A 19,062-nucleotide genomic window follows, 5' to 3' on the forward strand; every position below is an offset into this window, starting at 1 on the left:
TGTACAGTAATCTTCTCTCAGAGCAGAATAAAGGCAGTGGACAATGACGTTTTGTTTCAATATAAATCAGCACTAATCAGTCACAGTTGGTGGTATCATTTGTTCTTCTTTTCATGGCAATACTACAGAGGATTCCATGCTCATGGGGTTACCTCGTGTCCATAATTTTAAAGGTTGCAATTGAAATAACTGCTGTACTTGTGCATTTAAAAATGTGTCTTTTATATGTAAAACATACATGCAAAATAAAGCAGCAAAATAATTTTTCAAATGAGTGCATAGATACCTTTTATAAGCTACTTAAATAATTCATCAGTTTCACTGCTGTAAGCCATGACCATTTGAAGAAGCAATATATAAGAAACAAAAAGCTAAATATCTTGATTTGGAGAACAGGGATTATGCAGGTGGAGTATTGCTCAGTCACACTATCAATCGAGTGACACTTCATTTAGCTGACCGAGGATTTCCCTGGTGTAACCAGCGCCAGCATAACCCAATGGATGCAACATAAACATGGTTGCGATATGCTCCACTATAGAGATAGAAAGTGTTAAATAGCATTAACAGTGGAAAAACTTTGAAGGTTTTCTGTTAGACATCTATAGCAATAATATATTATTAATTATATTATTCTAATTAATATAACAAATACTCTTTTGGACAAAAAAACTGATATAAATATTTATATTTCTATTTTGTGAATTAATCACTAAGATGTTTTAATTTCTGTAACATTTTGTAATTGTGCAAATCAAGGTTTTTTTTTCACTGTATTGCAGTAGTGCTTGGTCCTGCAGACCTAGCTATAATATAGTGTAAATAGCTCAGGTCATCCTGTGGTATGGTAAGTTTAAAAAGTCCCTCTGCAGTGGCCGTGTAGAGTTCATTATGGGAAAATATGCGTTTAGTGATAAAACTAAATATATGGTGTTCACGGGTTCAAAGAACCTCGAAGGTAATTTGATTTCTCTTCAGACACTACAAGGTTCAATGACTAAATTAGTCAAAGAGTACAAATATCTTGGCATCATTGTCGACGATGCTTTATCATTTGGCTCTCATATTACTCAACTGAAGAAAAAATAGAAAATTAGGCTTGGGTTTTATTTTAGGAACAAGTTTTGTTTGTCATTTAATGCGCGAAAGAAATTGATTTCTGCTACTTTTTTATCTGTACTTGATTATGGTGACGTAGTATATCAGTTTGCTTCAATCTCTATTCTCTCTACCTTAGATGCTGTTTATCATGGTGCCCTAAGGTTTATACTAAATTGTAAATCTTCTGTGCATCATTATACCTTGTATAAAAGCACTGGCTGGCCCTCTCTGTTCAGTAGGAGAAAAATTCACTGGTACATAATTATTTATAAAGCTATCTTGGGGATGTTACCTTCGTACCTTTGCAGTTTAACGCAACAGAAATCTGTCACGAAATACTCTTTACGCTCTCAAAACTGCTATACACTGTCAGTTCCTTCTGCTAGAACTGAACTGGGTAAGAAATCTTTTGAGTATGCAGCACCGTTTGACTAAAATCTTATCCAATCGAAATTGAAGTTGCAAAATCTTCTCTCCATGGACCAGTTCAAAGTAGCTATTTGGCAACTGGAAGACGACTCTGTGAAATGTAACTGTTTTTAAACTTTGTTTGTGAAATGTAATTGTTTTAACTGTGTTTGTGATGTGTAAGTCTGTAACTGAATGTATTGGTGCTCATCTTGGCCAGGTCACTCCTGTGAATGAGATTTTTAATCTCAGTGAGTTTCTACCTGGTTAAATAAAGGTAATAATAATGAAGCATTATTATTCTCACTCATATTATTTTTTGGTAAATCTTGCACAGTATCACGATGTGGTCTTTTTGTCTCCGGAAACGCTGCTTGAAATTTTCCATGAACTAAATCTTTATAACCGTAGTTCACTACATACTCTATGTGGGAACTTTTTGAATGCACATTGATTTTATCAAGTTTCCTCCACTATTTATTTTCAAATGAATACTGCACTCATTTTTTTTTTAATTGTTGGCTGGACTCAGCTATACATTATGGGACATTTGATTTGTCCTGGAACAGTACAGTGGAATTGAAGAAAAACTTTAGTGAGAGATTTTTTATTTTTTTTTGCATTTATTTTGTTATGTATACATTATATAATAGTTATCAGAACCACGTATCATATTCCTTCCATATCGGTGTACTAATAAAACTATTATTGGTAGTAGTACAAGTAGCAATAGCAGTAATAGCTTAAAGTTGTAGTATGTAGGTATTAAAGGTAAAATCATTATTTATGTAATTCAGTGCTTCATTCTCCTGATCATTATGCCTTGATAATGAGAAATTGTTAATTCAATTGTTTTATACATGCAGTGAAAGAACTCTTACTTCACGCAAACTTTTAGGTGAACCAAAGTGTTACAGCTGTGGTCCTGCAATAGTTTCTCATTTAACACAATGTATATATTCACTTCAAATGTGTGAGGAACAGCATGCTTTTCTAAACTATAGTTGCATATAAACTACACTACACTAAAATTTAGCCAAATTAAAGTCTTTTCAAAATGAAACAACTCTAAAAAAACACAAATACTTGAAAAATGTACTGTATTGAAAAAGTACAAATGTTTCAGATTACAGTCTTTTAAAATTATATCTAAATTTCAGACAAAATGTCACTCTGCAATACAAGGTGCCACATTTCTTATTGAATGAAATGTTTCAGAAATGATATTAATATTTTAATACAAAATAAAATATAGATTTTAATATAATGATCAGCCAGAAGTAGAAATAAAACAACGATGAAGTGTATGAAACGAATCAGCACTGTATTTCATTATCGGCAAGCCGACCACATGAACATTTTTTGTACTGTGAGTTCTGCGCTACATTTCGAAAATATCAGTCTGCACATGAGAACTTCTGTTGTTAAGATTCATAGGTCCTTCCAACAATACAGTGTCAGGAGACAGCATCGGGACACACAAGTTAGCTGCGGAACAAAACCTGGGTCGAATGATGAACTCAAAAAGAGTTTTCACCCTGAGTCATGCTTTGAATAGGCAGTGTGAGCTTTTCCTTCTAAAGCACATTAAAATCAAAGTTATGGGATAGAGTTTGAACAAATAGTCACCAGGTGACTATTTAATTATCACCAGGTAAACAGGCTCTTAGGATTTATTGTCAATCCTAGTTTCAGAAGTAATTATTCTGTCCTTCTTTGCATTTTAGTGAATGATTTAAAAGATTGTTGAAAAACTTTGTAATACCCCATAGCAGCACTAAGGTTTTATGAGCTAAGGTCAAATTAAATGGAAAAAAAAGTCCATTGACTCATATATTACAAAATAAAATGCTAAAATTTCAATTTTCTCTATGCAAAATCAAAGGATCTTAATGCTGTGTGGGCATGGAGAGCAAATCATATTGTATGATGTTGTAACATATGAAGTATACAGAGGTGTCTTAGACTGGACTGTCACCCAGATGTTTTCCTTAATTGAGTCACTTCACTATTGCACTACATGTCATTGTGATGGATTAAATCCAAGCACCTCTCTATGAAAGATACCAAATTTCTATCTAAAACCACTATAAAACTCACAGATTTTATTTTGATCAAACAGAAAAACAGAAAAAAACATACACATACTAGCTACAAATGAATAAAGCTAGTATTGAATAATCTTGTTTACTCTGATAATGTATGAAAGCAGCTTGAAGGTAAGTACCATGTGCACATGGAAATAAAGAAAAATAAACTTAGTAAAGAACATTAATTTTGCTCTGGTTATAGCTTTGCCAGAAGGCAAAATACATAAAAAAAAAAATATTTAAATCTTTTTGATGGAAAAGATGTTTTTGCTCTTCTCCCAACAGGCCTTGGCTAGATTTACCAACTTGATGTGAACATCTGCATAAACAATTCACTTTTGAGGGAATGCCAAAATGAATAGATTCAAAATGGCTGTAGACACGATTTTTTATTGTAGTTATTCTTTGGCCCATGTTTGTCTGTTGGGTAAGTCATAATGATAGTAGACAATATTAAAATGCAATCACTAGCCTGCCTCGGTCACTCACCCGTCCAGAAGCAGGATTGCATTTTTGCGAGGACGGCCAATGTTGGGACCGTAGAGATTCGCCCGGCTGTAGTAGCGAACAGACTGCAGCATTGTTTTCAGCATAATGTAGTCCTGAGCGAGTCGGCTGCTGTTGACTGAACGAGCTACCATGGTACGGTAACTGTTAGGCTCTACAAGGAACAAACAAAAAACTTCTTAAAATAGGAAACACTGATCATAAAGTTATTTACTTAAATGATTGAATAAATTACACAAAAAAATGTCACAACTGCTTAAAGTAAATTGTTGAGTTTATATAATAGTTTATATAGAGTTTTTTTTTTTACTTTAAAGTTTAATGAAATTTATTAAAGGAACTGGTCGTGTCAGTAAAAATGCGGGGTGTGAAGCAAAAATCATGCTGACTATTAATATCTAACTTCAGACAATATTATTATTTGAGTATATGTGAAAACATGAAAACATTTTTTTCAAGAATAGAAAGTTTCCTCAAATAAAAATATGTGCACTTCACTACAATTCTGATTTCCATCAGATAATGTTCGTTCTATAAAAATACAATTCAATTCTTTGAAATATGTGTTTATGGAAATTCTGGATGCAAATAATCCAGACCCAATAAATTAGATTTTTTTGTAGATGTTAGCATGGGTATTAAGTCTGCAGTGTAATTCAATAGAAATGAATCAGTGGAAAACTTTATTCAACAGTCCAAGCTGTTTGTCAGTATGAATGGTTGTCATCAGTATATGAAGCAGCATGACAGAGAATGCATCATCATTCGATTAAAAACAGGTACAATAGAGTATTAACATAATAACTTATGAGGTATTCATAAGCCAAAACAGGATGTTATGTGATGATTATTTGTACTGATCATGAGATGATGAAATTGGGAAGGATTTTGTCTTTCAAACTCTAGCCAATAGGAAGCCTCAGGCATACAAAACATCACAACATTTTATTTTTATTCAAAGCACAAAGTTTTAAAATTATACACTTTTGTTATAGATGTCCACTTGTCCATATGAAACAGTGTGTTTACTATATAAAAGCCTTTTAATATATTATGTTGGCTTCATAAACATGAACCTCAATATAAAATGCTCTGTTTTCCTCTATTTTTTTTGGATTGCTCATTTGTTTAAAAATGAATCATATTCATGAAACTTGACTATGATTCCTAACAGATTTTCTATTAGTCATGATGGCTGCTCTTGCTGTATTTATAATGAGAACAATCCAAAACACGTAACACACTTTTCATAAGCCCTTCAATATTGGAATTTACAAATAGAAAAATTAAATTAAAATGTTGACCACTTGGGTTACACGGTAGAGAACCACGTAGTGTTGGTGCCTCTCAGTCCAAGAGCCTGGGGTTTTATCCTGAGCTCAGGTTACTGGCTGTGTGCTGTTTCAAATGTTTTCCTCATGTTTGCATGGGTTTCCTCTGGGTTCACCCGTTTTCTCCAACCGCCCAAAACCATACCAGTAGGTGAATGGTGTGTCAAGCAAAGCATTACCACCCCAACGCTATTTTTTTTTTTTTTTCATAACACTATGTGCTAACATTTTTTAGTCCTCTTATACAACAGCATTTTACCAAAAGATATGTTTATTACTCTACAATTTATTAATGAAAGACATGTTATACTTTTGTCAATTATGGAATATGTATATACTGGAATGTGAGTAATGGAATATCTGGAGTAGATATTATTAAGTGCATTCAAATAAAATGTTTTTCTTTAATTCTTAAAAGTACTGTGATGCGAATTACAGCCTTCAATGTTTTTAGATCTGTGCCATTATAGAAAAAAAAACACTTCTGAACAATTAGATTTGACAATTCAACATCATTTATATATTCATAATAATTATCTTCCCCTTCAATCCTTCTTATGTCCAATTCAAAGCAGTATATTAGCTAAATAGTGTCCATACATATTAAAATGTCTACCACACTGAATGCAAAAATACTACTTAATTGGGGGTTTCTTAGTTCAGGAAAAATTTGAGTATTAACTTTCACATGTTTACTTGCTTCTTTATGTAAGTAATCTGACTAAAATGTTTTCTCACAACTGGTAGTCTGTGCGCCCCCAACTGCGGTAATGATTTCCAGAACTCTGTCTGTCTGTCCTCACCGTTTAAGGCAGAACAGAGCTTTTGGATGAATAAAAATATAGTATTGCTTTATTGTTTTTGTTAGGTTCAATGGTTATGTTATGTCAGCATGGACAAGAATGCTAACTGCTCGTGATAATATGTGAGTCCTTGCCACAGACAAACACAGACTCAGATCAGTCTTGTTAGTGTTATGAAGAGACTTACCATTGCCCAGCTCCCAGGAAATGTTATACTTCTTGCCAGCGCTGTACTTTAACAAACTCAATGCACTGGAGGCATTCCATGAGTTGTCAGGATTCCGGTGCAGGGCATTGAGCCCAAAAATCAGGTGCAGGCCAGCGCAGTCAGCAAAATTGTACAGTTTGTCTAAAGACCTGGCTGGGAGAAAGCGAGACACAGTTGTAACTTTGGCACTTTAATTTATGTGAAAATTTTTAATTCCCATTAAACACAGGTCTAAAGTAAAATACTCTACTAAATGCACCCAAAATTGTTATATAAACCTTGGTCTTTGAAATCAAATCAAAACAAATCAAATTTTATTTGTCACATACACATACATACAGGGTAGGACATGCAGTGAAATGATTTTTACGACTGTCTGGCATAAGGGAATAAAATATATGAGGGAAATATATATATATATATTTAGCATTTGTATAATAAGAAGGCTTGGAGATATTTTAAACTACCTTCATACCTAAACATCAATGTCTCCCAAGGAGCAAAACCAAATTCTCTGTGGTGCTTTACCACCAGCTACCAGCTAAATAAATATACATGACACTGTACCTGTGCAGACAAATGGTGAAAAAGTATTGCTCTGATTACTCTGATTGTTCAGTGTTTGCTGATGTTTATTAAAAATGCATATTTAATGAAAAAGACTATTTTAGTCATTATTTTGCATCAGTTTTTCTTTAACTCTTGCTTCAAAGATTTTCAACACTTCATACTGCATGAAATGTAAATGAAATATTTTAATAACATTTTATAGTAGGTATGCAATCTCATCAACAATTTAAAACATTTTCTACCCAGCATCTATTTGGGTCCTTTTAAAAAATAAGAAAACTTCACATGAAGCAACCTAAAAAAAAGCATTGTTACTAAAAAAACTAACTTCTAAAAAAAACTTTGGCTACGCACTGCACACTACGCACACAAACTGTAAACGGTTCATCAGTGCACACCACAAAGAGAATAGTGGCAGACACAAACACAGCAATGTGCCAAGGAAAGCATTTTAGTGCAAAAGCCATTGGATGGTCTATAATAACTTGAACTTATCTAGCACATGCTTACTGGTTGTTTTGAAATTCTATCGGTTAAGAGCAGTGACAATAAACACAAATATTTCAGTGCCCTTTGACTTCATTTCCTCTGTTTAAAAAGAAGCAGATGAGACATCTCACATGGCCCTGAGGGATTTGAAGAAGCCTGAATTATGGGTGATGTACCAGTAGAGTTGAGTTTGAAGGCTGATGTATTTTCAATTATATAATATATATATATATATATATATATATATATATATATATATATATATATATATATATATATATATATATATATATATATATATATATATTGATTACCTGCTTGTCAGTGCCACATTTCAAAATCCAGAAATGCTCAGAGAATATTAAAAATAAAATTAAAGCAGTTCTGTGTCTGTCTAGTGAAACACTATGCTATGCTATTTGCTATGTCTGCAAATTTAATGGACCTTACGTGCCTGTGAAATGGGATGATTTCGATGATTCTCAGTTTAACCTGAAATTTTAGGTGTCAACAAACCCACATGGCCGCATCACAAAAAATAGCATTGGTGCAGTTACTAAAATAAAGGTGTGCCTACATCATTAATATAAAGTTCCTACCATACAACTACATTATAACAGAATAAAGTCATTCCAAGTCCAGATGTGCACATTAACATGATCACTAAATTCCTGATTTTACAGGGTGGGCAACTTTAAAGCTTTCAAAACAAAGCAATTACCACACCAATAATGATGGGTGTCTATCTCATTAATTAAATGGGTAAGTCTAATTCAAAGCATATTTTATGTTAAATTGTTGTTCAAAGCAAACAAAATAGTATAAGTCTTTAATTAAGTCTTTAATTTTATGCATCACTTAATAGGGTACAAAGCTATAAAACATTAATGAGGGGGACAAGATCTGGCTTAAGTCAAACAAGAAAACAAGAAACAAATAACAATGGTAAGCGTTTTTATATACTTTTTCCAGTCAGATTTTCTTCTCCTTTCTAGGAAATTACATAACCTAGGAAAGCCCACCTTGATGTGCCTGAGTGGCATTCTGGAAGTCCAGCCTTTAGCACAGTGAGCTGATTGAGATAAAACTGTATCAAAGTCAGGTGGATAGAAAGCAGATCAGTGCTGTCAGGGCAAAAGTAGAAGCAGAACCAGATGTGGGCCAGGGAGATTCGAAGGCCTTTTTTCCCTGAGCAGACTATTGCACAACAGTTGGCACTGTTGAGGAGTCTGGATATGGGCCAAGCACATATCAAATTGTAACTGGTTTTTTGCCCTCTTGAAGGTTGTATAGAACACTAAACTACACTGATATCTGACCAATGGCCTATCATGTGTAGGTAAGACCAGACCTGGAGTTAAATTATCCTCTTATTCTTGTACAAATAAGCACCCTTTACAATTTTTCATTCACAAACACACAAACAATATAAAATTCAGCATGCTACTTGAATTCACCTCTCTATGTCTTTTTATCTCAGGCATATTCACAATGTTTGAGCAGCTACTTGTCCTAAAAGCAGCCAACTGTGATCAATTCCATGTTTCTAAAGAAAGGTAATTACACCATGAACAGCATGCAGGCTCCTAAGGGCTCAGTACAGACACGGCAATATAGAGAAGACATCAGGAATTGAACTCTGGTTCACATTTACAGCAGACTCAAAGTGTTTCCAGATCGGTCTTTCCCTTTCTCTTTCTCTGCTTCTCTCTCTCTCTCTCTCTTTCTCTCTCTCTCTCTCTCTTAGTAATTTTACAATGTGAAAGCTACAGAGTACTAAAGTATATTAATCTAATTAATATAACAAATTACAAAATGAAGTGTAAAAATGAGTTGGAAGATATAATTGTTTGTGGATGTCCTTAATAATTACATGTTTACAAAGATAATTAAACACTCTTATGTGTATTTCAATATTTTTTTAAGGTTTATTTTAATATTTTTAAACTTAAATTAATAATTATACTGGTATCTACTGGAATAAAGTAGGTTAAATTTCAAAACACAGCCCTAAAATAGCTTAAAAAAAAAAATTAAGTGTATTGAAGGCTATTCATTCTTGAAATTAAGAGCATGAACTTAGTATCAACTGTAAAGGAAAGCACTGATTCCCAACAAGCCTTACAAACGTAATGGAAAGAGAGGGGTCTGGATATTGTCAGGCTGGCTATCTGATCACAGACATAAGACCTCCATAACGAGCAGGACTGTACCAGAGCGCTACGGCTCATTTCGAAGCCACAGCATTTCCATTTATGTCCAGTGATTACCTACAGCAACAAACGACATATTCAAAAAAAAAAAAAAAAAAGCTTCAAAGCAAAGCATTTCCATAGCCAGACAACATCTACAATGTCTACTCAGAAGGAAAACAATGGGTACAAGAAGTGTCCCAAGACTGACTTTAATTCCCATGTCTCATACAACGGTAATAATAGCATGTCTAGCTTATCAGCCATATGTCCACCATGTACAATTTAAGGAAACAAGTTTAAGTACCAAGAAAAAACGCTTACTGCATTACATTATCTTTTGCTTCTTCATGTGCACATAAAATCATAATGTAATAAAATTATAAGAAGCATCATTAAGAAATGCTTAATACAGAAGATCTGATATTACGTGTACTTTATGTCTGTTTTGAGAGTCACAAACAGCTGAATACAAATTCCTTGTGTGTGTGTGTCAACACATTTCATGAATAAACCTGATCCTGATTCTGATACTTAAACAAACTGCTATTACAAAATTTTGATATTACCAGACACTGTAGGGTCTATGTTTACATGTATTCTCTAATTTACCACAAAGTTTTTTAATGCTAATGTCACATCTTTAGGCCAAACTATAATGTGTTGGAATAATAAACCATAATAACGAACTACACACATTTCAATATGTCCATTAAAACAAAAGTCTTTCTGCAGATTTATCCCACTGTCTTAATCATAAGGGATGCTGATGCTGTCAAATATTTTTATATTGTAGTAAATAAAATCCAGGTTTGGCATGTATGAAAGAAATCACACAGGGCTGTCACAATTATATAGTGATTTAGTTGCATCATTGAAAAATCCAATTATATTTAATACAAGACAACGAACTTGACAAGATTTTTGAGAGGATGTAAAACCTGCACACCATAAATGAATGTATATAAATTGTTCAATTTTATGATCTAATTTACAATGTCAAGCCAACATAGTGATAATGCTGATAGAGTTTACAACAGTGAATTCTTTTGATAAATATTTGGTGGGGGTTAGTTTTGGTGGCAACTTAAGTTAAAGGAACTAGCATTCACTGTTGGTGTGACTAGGAATACGTAGTGATTTTGCATTGCATTATGATGATTTGGACAATCAAAGTGGTAAAGGGTCAAAAGTGGAATTAATCAGCAAAAAATAAATAAATACGTTTTAGGTAATTTTTATATATAGGTATATTTAGGTAAATTTATGCAAGTAAAAGTCAATATTAGATTTTATGGAAAAAATAATTGAGGCAAACATAGCAGTGAATTATTGGTTAATTGGTAAATTACATATTATACAAAATAAATAATAATAATTAAACGGTAGTGAAATATTTTGAACAGGGTTTTTGAATATTCAGATGCTATTGGCAAGCAGTCAGGCATGATTTCATGAAATGAAGAAAAAGTGTGTTTAATAGCATAAACATGAGTGGCTTTGTAATGCATTTATATGGTTATTTTTTGTTTAAAGTATGGTGTAAATTAGGCTAATATAAACCAATTACATTTATTAGAAAAAAATATATATATATCACTTTATAGCAATCCCACACACATTACATTTCCACTGCTTGCATAACAATGCTGATTTCTACTTGCTAGCTTTAAAACATTACTTCACTTTAAGGTTAGGTCAAATACGCTCTCCCAGCACTCTCAACAAATAAATCAACTGACATTAGCTGACTGATGTGGAGTCAGCTCTTCTCACACCTCCCCTTGAAAACTCTCTGACAACACATACAATCTACAAACTATGCAAAAGCTTTTTCCAGGGAAGACAAAGCAATCATGCTGCATGCCATATTTCAATTCCCTGCTCACACTAAACCAATTTGAGGCAAAAATAACTACAGAATTACAAGGGAAGAACAACAAAGGTTAATCATGCAGATGTTGTGGGATTCTGTGGGCAAGGAAGAAGACCACATTGTGTCTCCATTACAATATGCTTCCAGTTAAACTAATGCTTTTTGCCAGATTAAACATAGTGCCTCAGTGAATGCGAGGAGCAGTGGTATTAATTTATGTATTCTCTCTAATCCATTAGAACGCTGCAGTCTGGCTTTAATACAACATACTAATGCTAATCAGCAGCATGTCTTGCTCCAGTTTAGTTCATTGATAAAACAATTAATGTACTGTAAGGAATCTAATAAAATAACTGTAAATGTGCTGATTAATAAATGACTAGAAAAGCAAAACTGAAGCAGGAAAACAAAATAAAACTTTCACAAAAAATGCTAGAGTGAAAATATGGTTTTAATAGTCCTCTTTTGCCTGGTAGTCTGAAGTGCACAATGCATGTCATACAAACCCAAGTACCCTTGTGTTTATAAACACAGCATTACACAGGGACCCTCATTCAATAGGGTATGTTTTGCAAAAAGCTGCTCAGGTCAAAGCACTTTTGTATTTTTGAAGAATGCAAGCTATGAAGACACCTGTTTTTCATTCAATATGGTTAGTATAAAATCTGCGTGCGTGCGTGCGTGTGTGCGTGTGTGTGTGTGTGTGCGTGTGTGTGTGCGTGTGTGTGTGCGTGTGTGTGTGTGTGTGTGTGTGTGTGTGTGTGTGTGCGCACATGCCAGTGTTTAGATGGTTAACTAGTGAACTTTCCATGTGCGCATGTAACCATGTTAACAGGATTTCAGCTGCACATCACTGTCTTTGTAAGTAAAGACAACCTGTGTGTATGTGTGTGTGTGTGTGTGTGTGTGTGTGTGTGTGTGTGTGTGTGTGTGTGTGTGTGTGTCTGTCTGTCTGTCTGTCTATCTGTCTGTCTATCTGTGTGTCAGCAATTGTACATATTTGCGTGTGTATGTCAGGCCATGTGGTTAGCAGTGGAAAGGATAGATGAGTGAGTGACATGTTAACATCCCCGAACACACACTAGTGTATACATCTCCACACATTTGTGTACACTAATTAATCTTCTCCATAGAGACAGGCTTATGCAGCAGCACATGGCTGAAACAGGACAGAGCTGCATGCTGGATTATGATTTCCCGTTAATGTCAACAGTTCTGAGAGCTTGGCTGATTGGGGATACACTTGATGAAGTCAAAGAGCAAGGCTTGTGCCAAATTGCATAACACACACTAAATGCCTTATAACATCAAAGCAAACTCTTGTTAAGGAAAAGCTTTGAATGAAAGACATACAGTACTGTATGTTCCATAAAATACTCACCTCTCAGGCACATGCAGATATCTGCAGATATGTCCATTGTAAAATAAACATTACATTCATTTGGTATATTTAATACTACGTATAAGTAAAAATTAGGTCTACGTATTTCATGCATGTTACGTTCCCCTTTCTAAAAATTCAGTTTAAATATTCATTAATTCCAATGTCATGACATCAGACACAAAACCTGATTGGCTTCACTTGTTTGTTGTCAGAGGTTAAACAAAATTTGGGATGTGTGTGCAATCAAACTTTAAACAAAAATTATAGAATGATTGCAAATGAGACATTGGCAAAAAAATCAGGTTCATTGTTCAAAACATATTCATCAAGGTGTGCAAAAACACAATTCATTCATAATGGCGTGACTAGATTTGACTTGAATTTAAAAATGAAATTCAAATACCACAGACAAACACAAAATACAACGAAAATTGATAACATAAAGAACAAATAAAGTAAATTAAGGTAAGGACTTAAAAGCAGCAGAAGGTGCGAACTCAGTGGCAACAAAACATGGAATCTTTAAGTTAAAATGATGTGATGTCTTCAAAGAGGACTGTGCTGAGTCTTTACATACCTAACAGTATTATCTTTTCGAAATCTTTACTATGCACTAATGCTGTAATTGCTCCATGATTATTTTGTCACTTTAAAGAAGCAGGGCGTTTAAGAGTAGCAGAACTAACCTGAGCTGCCCCTAGGGTCTTTATAGCACACATCAAAGCATTTCCAGCAAAACTGTCCATTGTGCTTTACTGCAAGTGCTGATAACACGTGTTAGGACAGCAAGTCTGCCATACGCTAAGGATGCACAGTTTGCTAAAATTGCATGGGAATGGGCTAATTAACACGTCAACCAACCACAGCAGCATAAATCACTTTCCATTCCATTAGTTTTTCTGCTTCATTCAGTTTAAAATATAGAACTCTATATTTAGTAAAAATAAAATAAAATTACAAAATATTCAGTTAATATACATATTTAGCTTAGTTGTTATAAAACAATATATAATATAAACTAAATAAAGTAAGAACTCATTGTCTAATATTTCGTTAAATACATAAGTGGTAGAAGTCTGGTAGAAATCACAATGGCAAATCCTGTATAATCCACTTTCTGAATATGTTTCTGGGTAACACTGTCTACAAAAATAATTATTATACTATTAATACTATTATTATTGTGTAATATTAATTCTTTTTCTGTTTCTCCTTCTTAATTCTTATTTTTCTTATTATTATTATTATTGTTGTTATTATTATTAATGGTTGTTAGTAGTAATAGTAGTAGTAAACTTATATTTTTATGTTTCTTAACATTTTAAATGTTTCACTAATTGTCACAAAAAAATATAACTATCAGTAAACATTTTATGTTAAATGTGACTGGACATTTAAAGCACAAATTTGCATAAGCTGTTTGAAGCATTCTTTGTTTCTTTGGATGTGCAATGAAAACTCCACTAACCACATTAACCACATGACAGACCAAATGCTTGTTAATAGTGATAAAGAGCTAACAGACAGCACAACAGACCAAACAGATCCAGTGCTATGAGCCCATCTGGCTTTGGTTAGAAGTGCCAGGTCCTGTCACTCAATTTAAGGGCGAAGAAGGATCAGGAAAGAGTTTTTGTTATCCCCCCTCCCTGGCCCTTTCCAAGTTATTGAAAGGCACCCTACCCACCACTTGAATCAAGTCTGGGTCTTTGTAACATACCACAGAAAACTCAATTTTACTTTTCCTTTTAATGCTCTCCAGACCACAGCAAATTTTATTACACCTTCATGGCCACTTGTGGATTTAAGACATTGCTTTCTCTTATGTGCAGTTTCATCAACTTATTTAGTTTGTAGGGATAACAGCACCCTGTCAGAGCCTAAAATCTCTCTCTGAGGCTTCTATATGTAAATGTTCAGTCATTTCTAATAGGCTCCAACTTAAATTTGCTATTCAGTATACTCACTCTCACTTTTCAGCATCTTCTTACAACATTTTTTTTAATTATTATATTTTCTACAAATCTTTTTCTGACCTATCGATGACAAATAGTAAGTAGATTTATTATTAATATTGTTATTATTATTATTATTATTATTATTATTATTATTATTATTATTATTATTGTTGTTGTTGTTGTTGTTGTTGTTGTTGTTGTTGTTGTTGTTGATGTTGCTGTTATAAATCTAAGTCAAATAATAAACAAACAAAAATAAATATTGCCAATTTTGAACACCTCCACATAAGCCAAAAAATGAAAGAGCAATTGTCCTCACAGAGGTCACTCAGGTACTTGTTCAGTACTTTGTCATGTCGAGATTGGACTACTGCAACTTATTCTTGACAGGTCTGCCCCTGCACACTATCCAACCCCTACAAGCACATCTACTACCTACCTGAAGGCAATTATCACACCCCATTCTGTATCACATCCACCTTCAAGCCTTTAGCATGGCTTGACATGACCCACTATCCCCCAAGGTGAAAAAAAAGACATGCATCAAGACACTTCTGTGTATTTGTAGACATGTGGTGGAATGTATTTCCCCTGACTGACAGAACAGCTGAGCCACTGGTTGTCTTCAAAGAAAAGCTCTTTCCCTAGCACATACATGAAAACTTATTAAGTTGTTTTTGTTTCTGCACCAACTTGTATGAAATCATCTCTTAAAGAGTTTTAACTGGATAGACCCTGAACTATTTGTACAAGCATGGGGATCTTTTGTAGAAGTCAACACCCAAGCACTTCTATATGCAGGGATGCATGTATTTCAAATACGTATTTCAAATATAAAATAGGGTTTTGTCATTTGTATTTGACAGAGTTGATGAAAACAGCTTCATATTTTGTATCAAAATACTTAATTTTTTTTGTATTTTTGTTGTTTGAAAATATTGTAAAATACTTTGTAAGAAGTTTACATGATGACATCATAAAAATGCGGTTTCTGATTGGTGCCTACTCAGCGGTTTGCCCAGACTTGTTGAGATGAGAACAGAAAATTGATCCATATATAAGAAGGTATTCAAGGCAAGAAACTTGCAGGCTGTATACTAATTGTACACTAATTGAAGCAGCTGTTAAGTAGGATCATGATTTTGCATGCAATTGCTTGAATGACTGCCAGGCAGATAATATATTATTATATTTAAGATTAACAAATAAATTATTATTTAGTTAGAAACTAGTTGCTATGAATACAGGTGCTATCAGTGTCTTTTTATGAATGGCTTATTTGTCATTGAGTCAGTGTTGCTGATGCACAGTAGCTCTTTAATACCAAACACCAAATACCTAAATTACGATAAAATTATGTCATTCGCAAACTGTTAAACTGTTGGTTACTTTAAAACTAACCTTCATCTGGGATATCACAGGGATATGTATGAGAATATTTGATCTGTTAACTAGTTGCATATGTCAGATTTATTGCATGACTGCAAAAGCTGTTGCTATCAAACATTGTTTACTTAGTCAACTGAGTCAGTGTAAAGGTGAAGGAACAGATCAAATAGGCCAATTGATGGTGATGGTTGATGATAAAGGTTTGCGAAGAAATTTCATGCTTCTTTTTCAAAAATATTTTTTGTATTTTTAAAATGCAAAATTACAGTAGTTTATTTTGTATTTTGTAGTTTATTTTGATGTACCTAAAGTTAAGGTATTTGATATTTTATTTTAAAATACATTTATACATTTGAGATATCTTTGCCCACTCTGAATCAGGGTGCATGATGTAAATGTCCTATAACTTTATCTTGGCTAAAAATATGTATAGCAGAGAAAAGAATGCATGGCCTGAACTTCTGGTGCAATTGGAAAGACTAGAAAGATATTATGGAGTTACTTTTCTCATTGAGCCATCGAGTCCATCCCATTAAGGCTTGACTCCAAAAAGCTAAATCTAAAACAATAAGGGAACAATGATCATTCCACAAGATAAAGATACCTGGAAGACTTATGTTAATTAAATGTTTTAGGCAGATTTATTAATTTTCTTGCCACAGTAAAGGGACCAGCCTGAACTTTAGCCCTCTGGGGTTTTTTCGTCTATACAAGCCATGGCTTCAGCAGCTGTGATATACAAATCTGTTCCTGAAGCAAAGGAAAGCCAATATGATCTAGCGTAAGAGAGCCAATCAGAAAAAGATGCTCTACACCCACAAAGATCCATGTCTGAGAGCACATTAAAGAGCATCTGAGACCGTAGCAAATGGGAAACCAGGGTGGTCTGGAGGAAGAAGGCTGGGTGCCATGCCTGTGATCTATGGCTATATAAACATAGAGCGTTCATTTGATTCACTTGATTTCTTGCAATGAGGCCTGAATTAAATATGATAATTACTTTAAAAGTATGACATTGATTCCACAGTTTGCAAAAACGTATAGGTTTGTCTTAAACCAATTTAACACAGAATGGATTTTATAGCGGCTATTTTTTTTTTTTTAATTCATTCAGTTGTAATATAGCCATGTGGACCTCTTGATCACTTGGGTTGCCAGGTGAAATGACCATAGCTATATATAAATAATCACGGTTACACGTGACACATTGCAACCACATGCATGCCCTCCACAACTGGTTGTAATGCTTTTTAATGATGTAATCAACTCCTTGCCAGTTCTTTGAAAGAAGCAAACACTGCCACATTCCTGGGACAAGCACATGCATTTTCCTGACAGCACAAGTGTTAAATTTGGGTGTCAACAATAAAATGTCTTTAAGTAATGAAAGCAATTTTACCTCAGGACCAAAAAGCTTGCCAATGCAGAAATGGCTTGTAGTATCATAGTAATTACTCACTTAAAATTTGGCCTGAAATTTGGTTTCTTAAGAATAATCACATAGGTAAATTTTGTGAGCATGAGTAAATGGTTTAAAAATTAATTTTCCCTCTTGTAACCTTTAAAGTTTCTGTGCAGAACCAAACAAAATGTTTTTTCCAAAATAAACCTTATAGAACTGTTAACAGACAGACAGACAGACAGACAGACAGACAGACAGACAGACAGACAGACAGACAGACAGACAGACAGACAGACAGACAGACAGACAGACAGACAGATAGATAGATAGATAGATAGATAGATAGATAGATAGATAGATAGATAGATAGATAGATAGATAGATAGATAGATAGATAGATAGATAGATAGATAGATAGATAGATTTTATGGCTCTTGTTTTTAATTGTATATTTATAAATGTATTTTACTCCAAACAATTATTTAATATTTCCTGCTAATTTGGGTAACTAGGTGAACTGCCTGCATCACTATGTGGCTGAGGGAACCTGAGAGAATGGGTGGTTGATAGTGAGTTAAATTTAGACATTATCTCAAAGCAGCTTTACTGAAATAAATAAACTTTAAATATACATTTCAGTGACATAAATTTGTCCCTACAAATTTATCTTTAATGAACAAGTCAAGCGTAGACTGTGGGAAGGAAAAAACCTCTGAGATGGAATGAGGAAAAAACCTTGAGAGGATCCAGAGAATGACCCTCATCTGTTGACACTGATTGCTTATTCATTATAGTTCCACCATAGTTGAGGTCATTAAACTGTTCACTGAAGGAGACTCGAGTCAAAATGGTAATAAATAGAATAGTGGGCGGATATGACTGTTTAATTTAGCTGTCTATGATGTCCAGTAATATATAAAGTGTATAAACAGTTGTAACAGTTAAGTGGTTTTTGGTATTAATTACAAATTTTAGGGGGGAAAAAAGCAATTAATTATTTATTTTTCATTCAGTCTTGAAAAATTAAAAATGTTTTATACTATTATTTCATTATAGATTTGATCCCTCTACTTACTCTGGAAATGAACAAAACTATTAGATTTATATTTATGCATATTGTCGTTTCGACTTTCACAGTTATTGACACAGAAAGTTTGGAAGTCAAACATAACTGCAATGTTCTATATTAGTCTCTGGTTTTCCAAAGTTCTTGGCACCAGAGAATTTGACACTGAAAAATGTGCAGCCAAATTTTACAAATCTCTCTGGGCACAATGAGGGGGGAAAAAATGTAATATTAAGAGAGAGCCATGGGTAGAACAAAATCACTATTCCAGGAGTTTATGTTGGTGTT

At 33.8% G+C, this 19,062-nt stretch overlaps 1 protein-coding gene across 1 annotated transcript in view; it reads right to left on the bottom strand.

Annotated features, from left to right (window-relative positions):
• hpse2 (heparanase 2) overlaps nucleotides 1-19,062 on the bottom strand; it is a 49,582-nt gene that overhangs the window by 20,480 nt on the left and 10,040 nt on the right. The window contains exons 5-6 of the mRNA XM_083539677.1: nucleotides 6,428-6,601; nucleotides 4,089-4,260 (exon numbers count right to left, since the gene is read on the bottom strand). Coding sequence (XP_083395803.1) covers nucleotides 4,089-4,260; nucleotides 6,428-6,601 — 346 coding nt within the window. The remainder of the gene's footprint in view (nucleotides 1-4,088; nucleotides 4,261-6,427; nucleotides 6,602-19,062) is intronic.

This window comes from Silurus aristotelis (assembly GCF_946808225.1).
Source record: "Silurus aristotelis genome assembly, chromosome: 4".
Lineage (NCBI taxonomy): Eukaryota > Metazoa > Chordata > Actinopteri > Siluriformes > Siluridae > Silurus > Silurus aristotelis.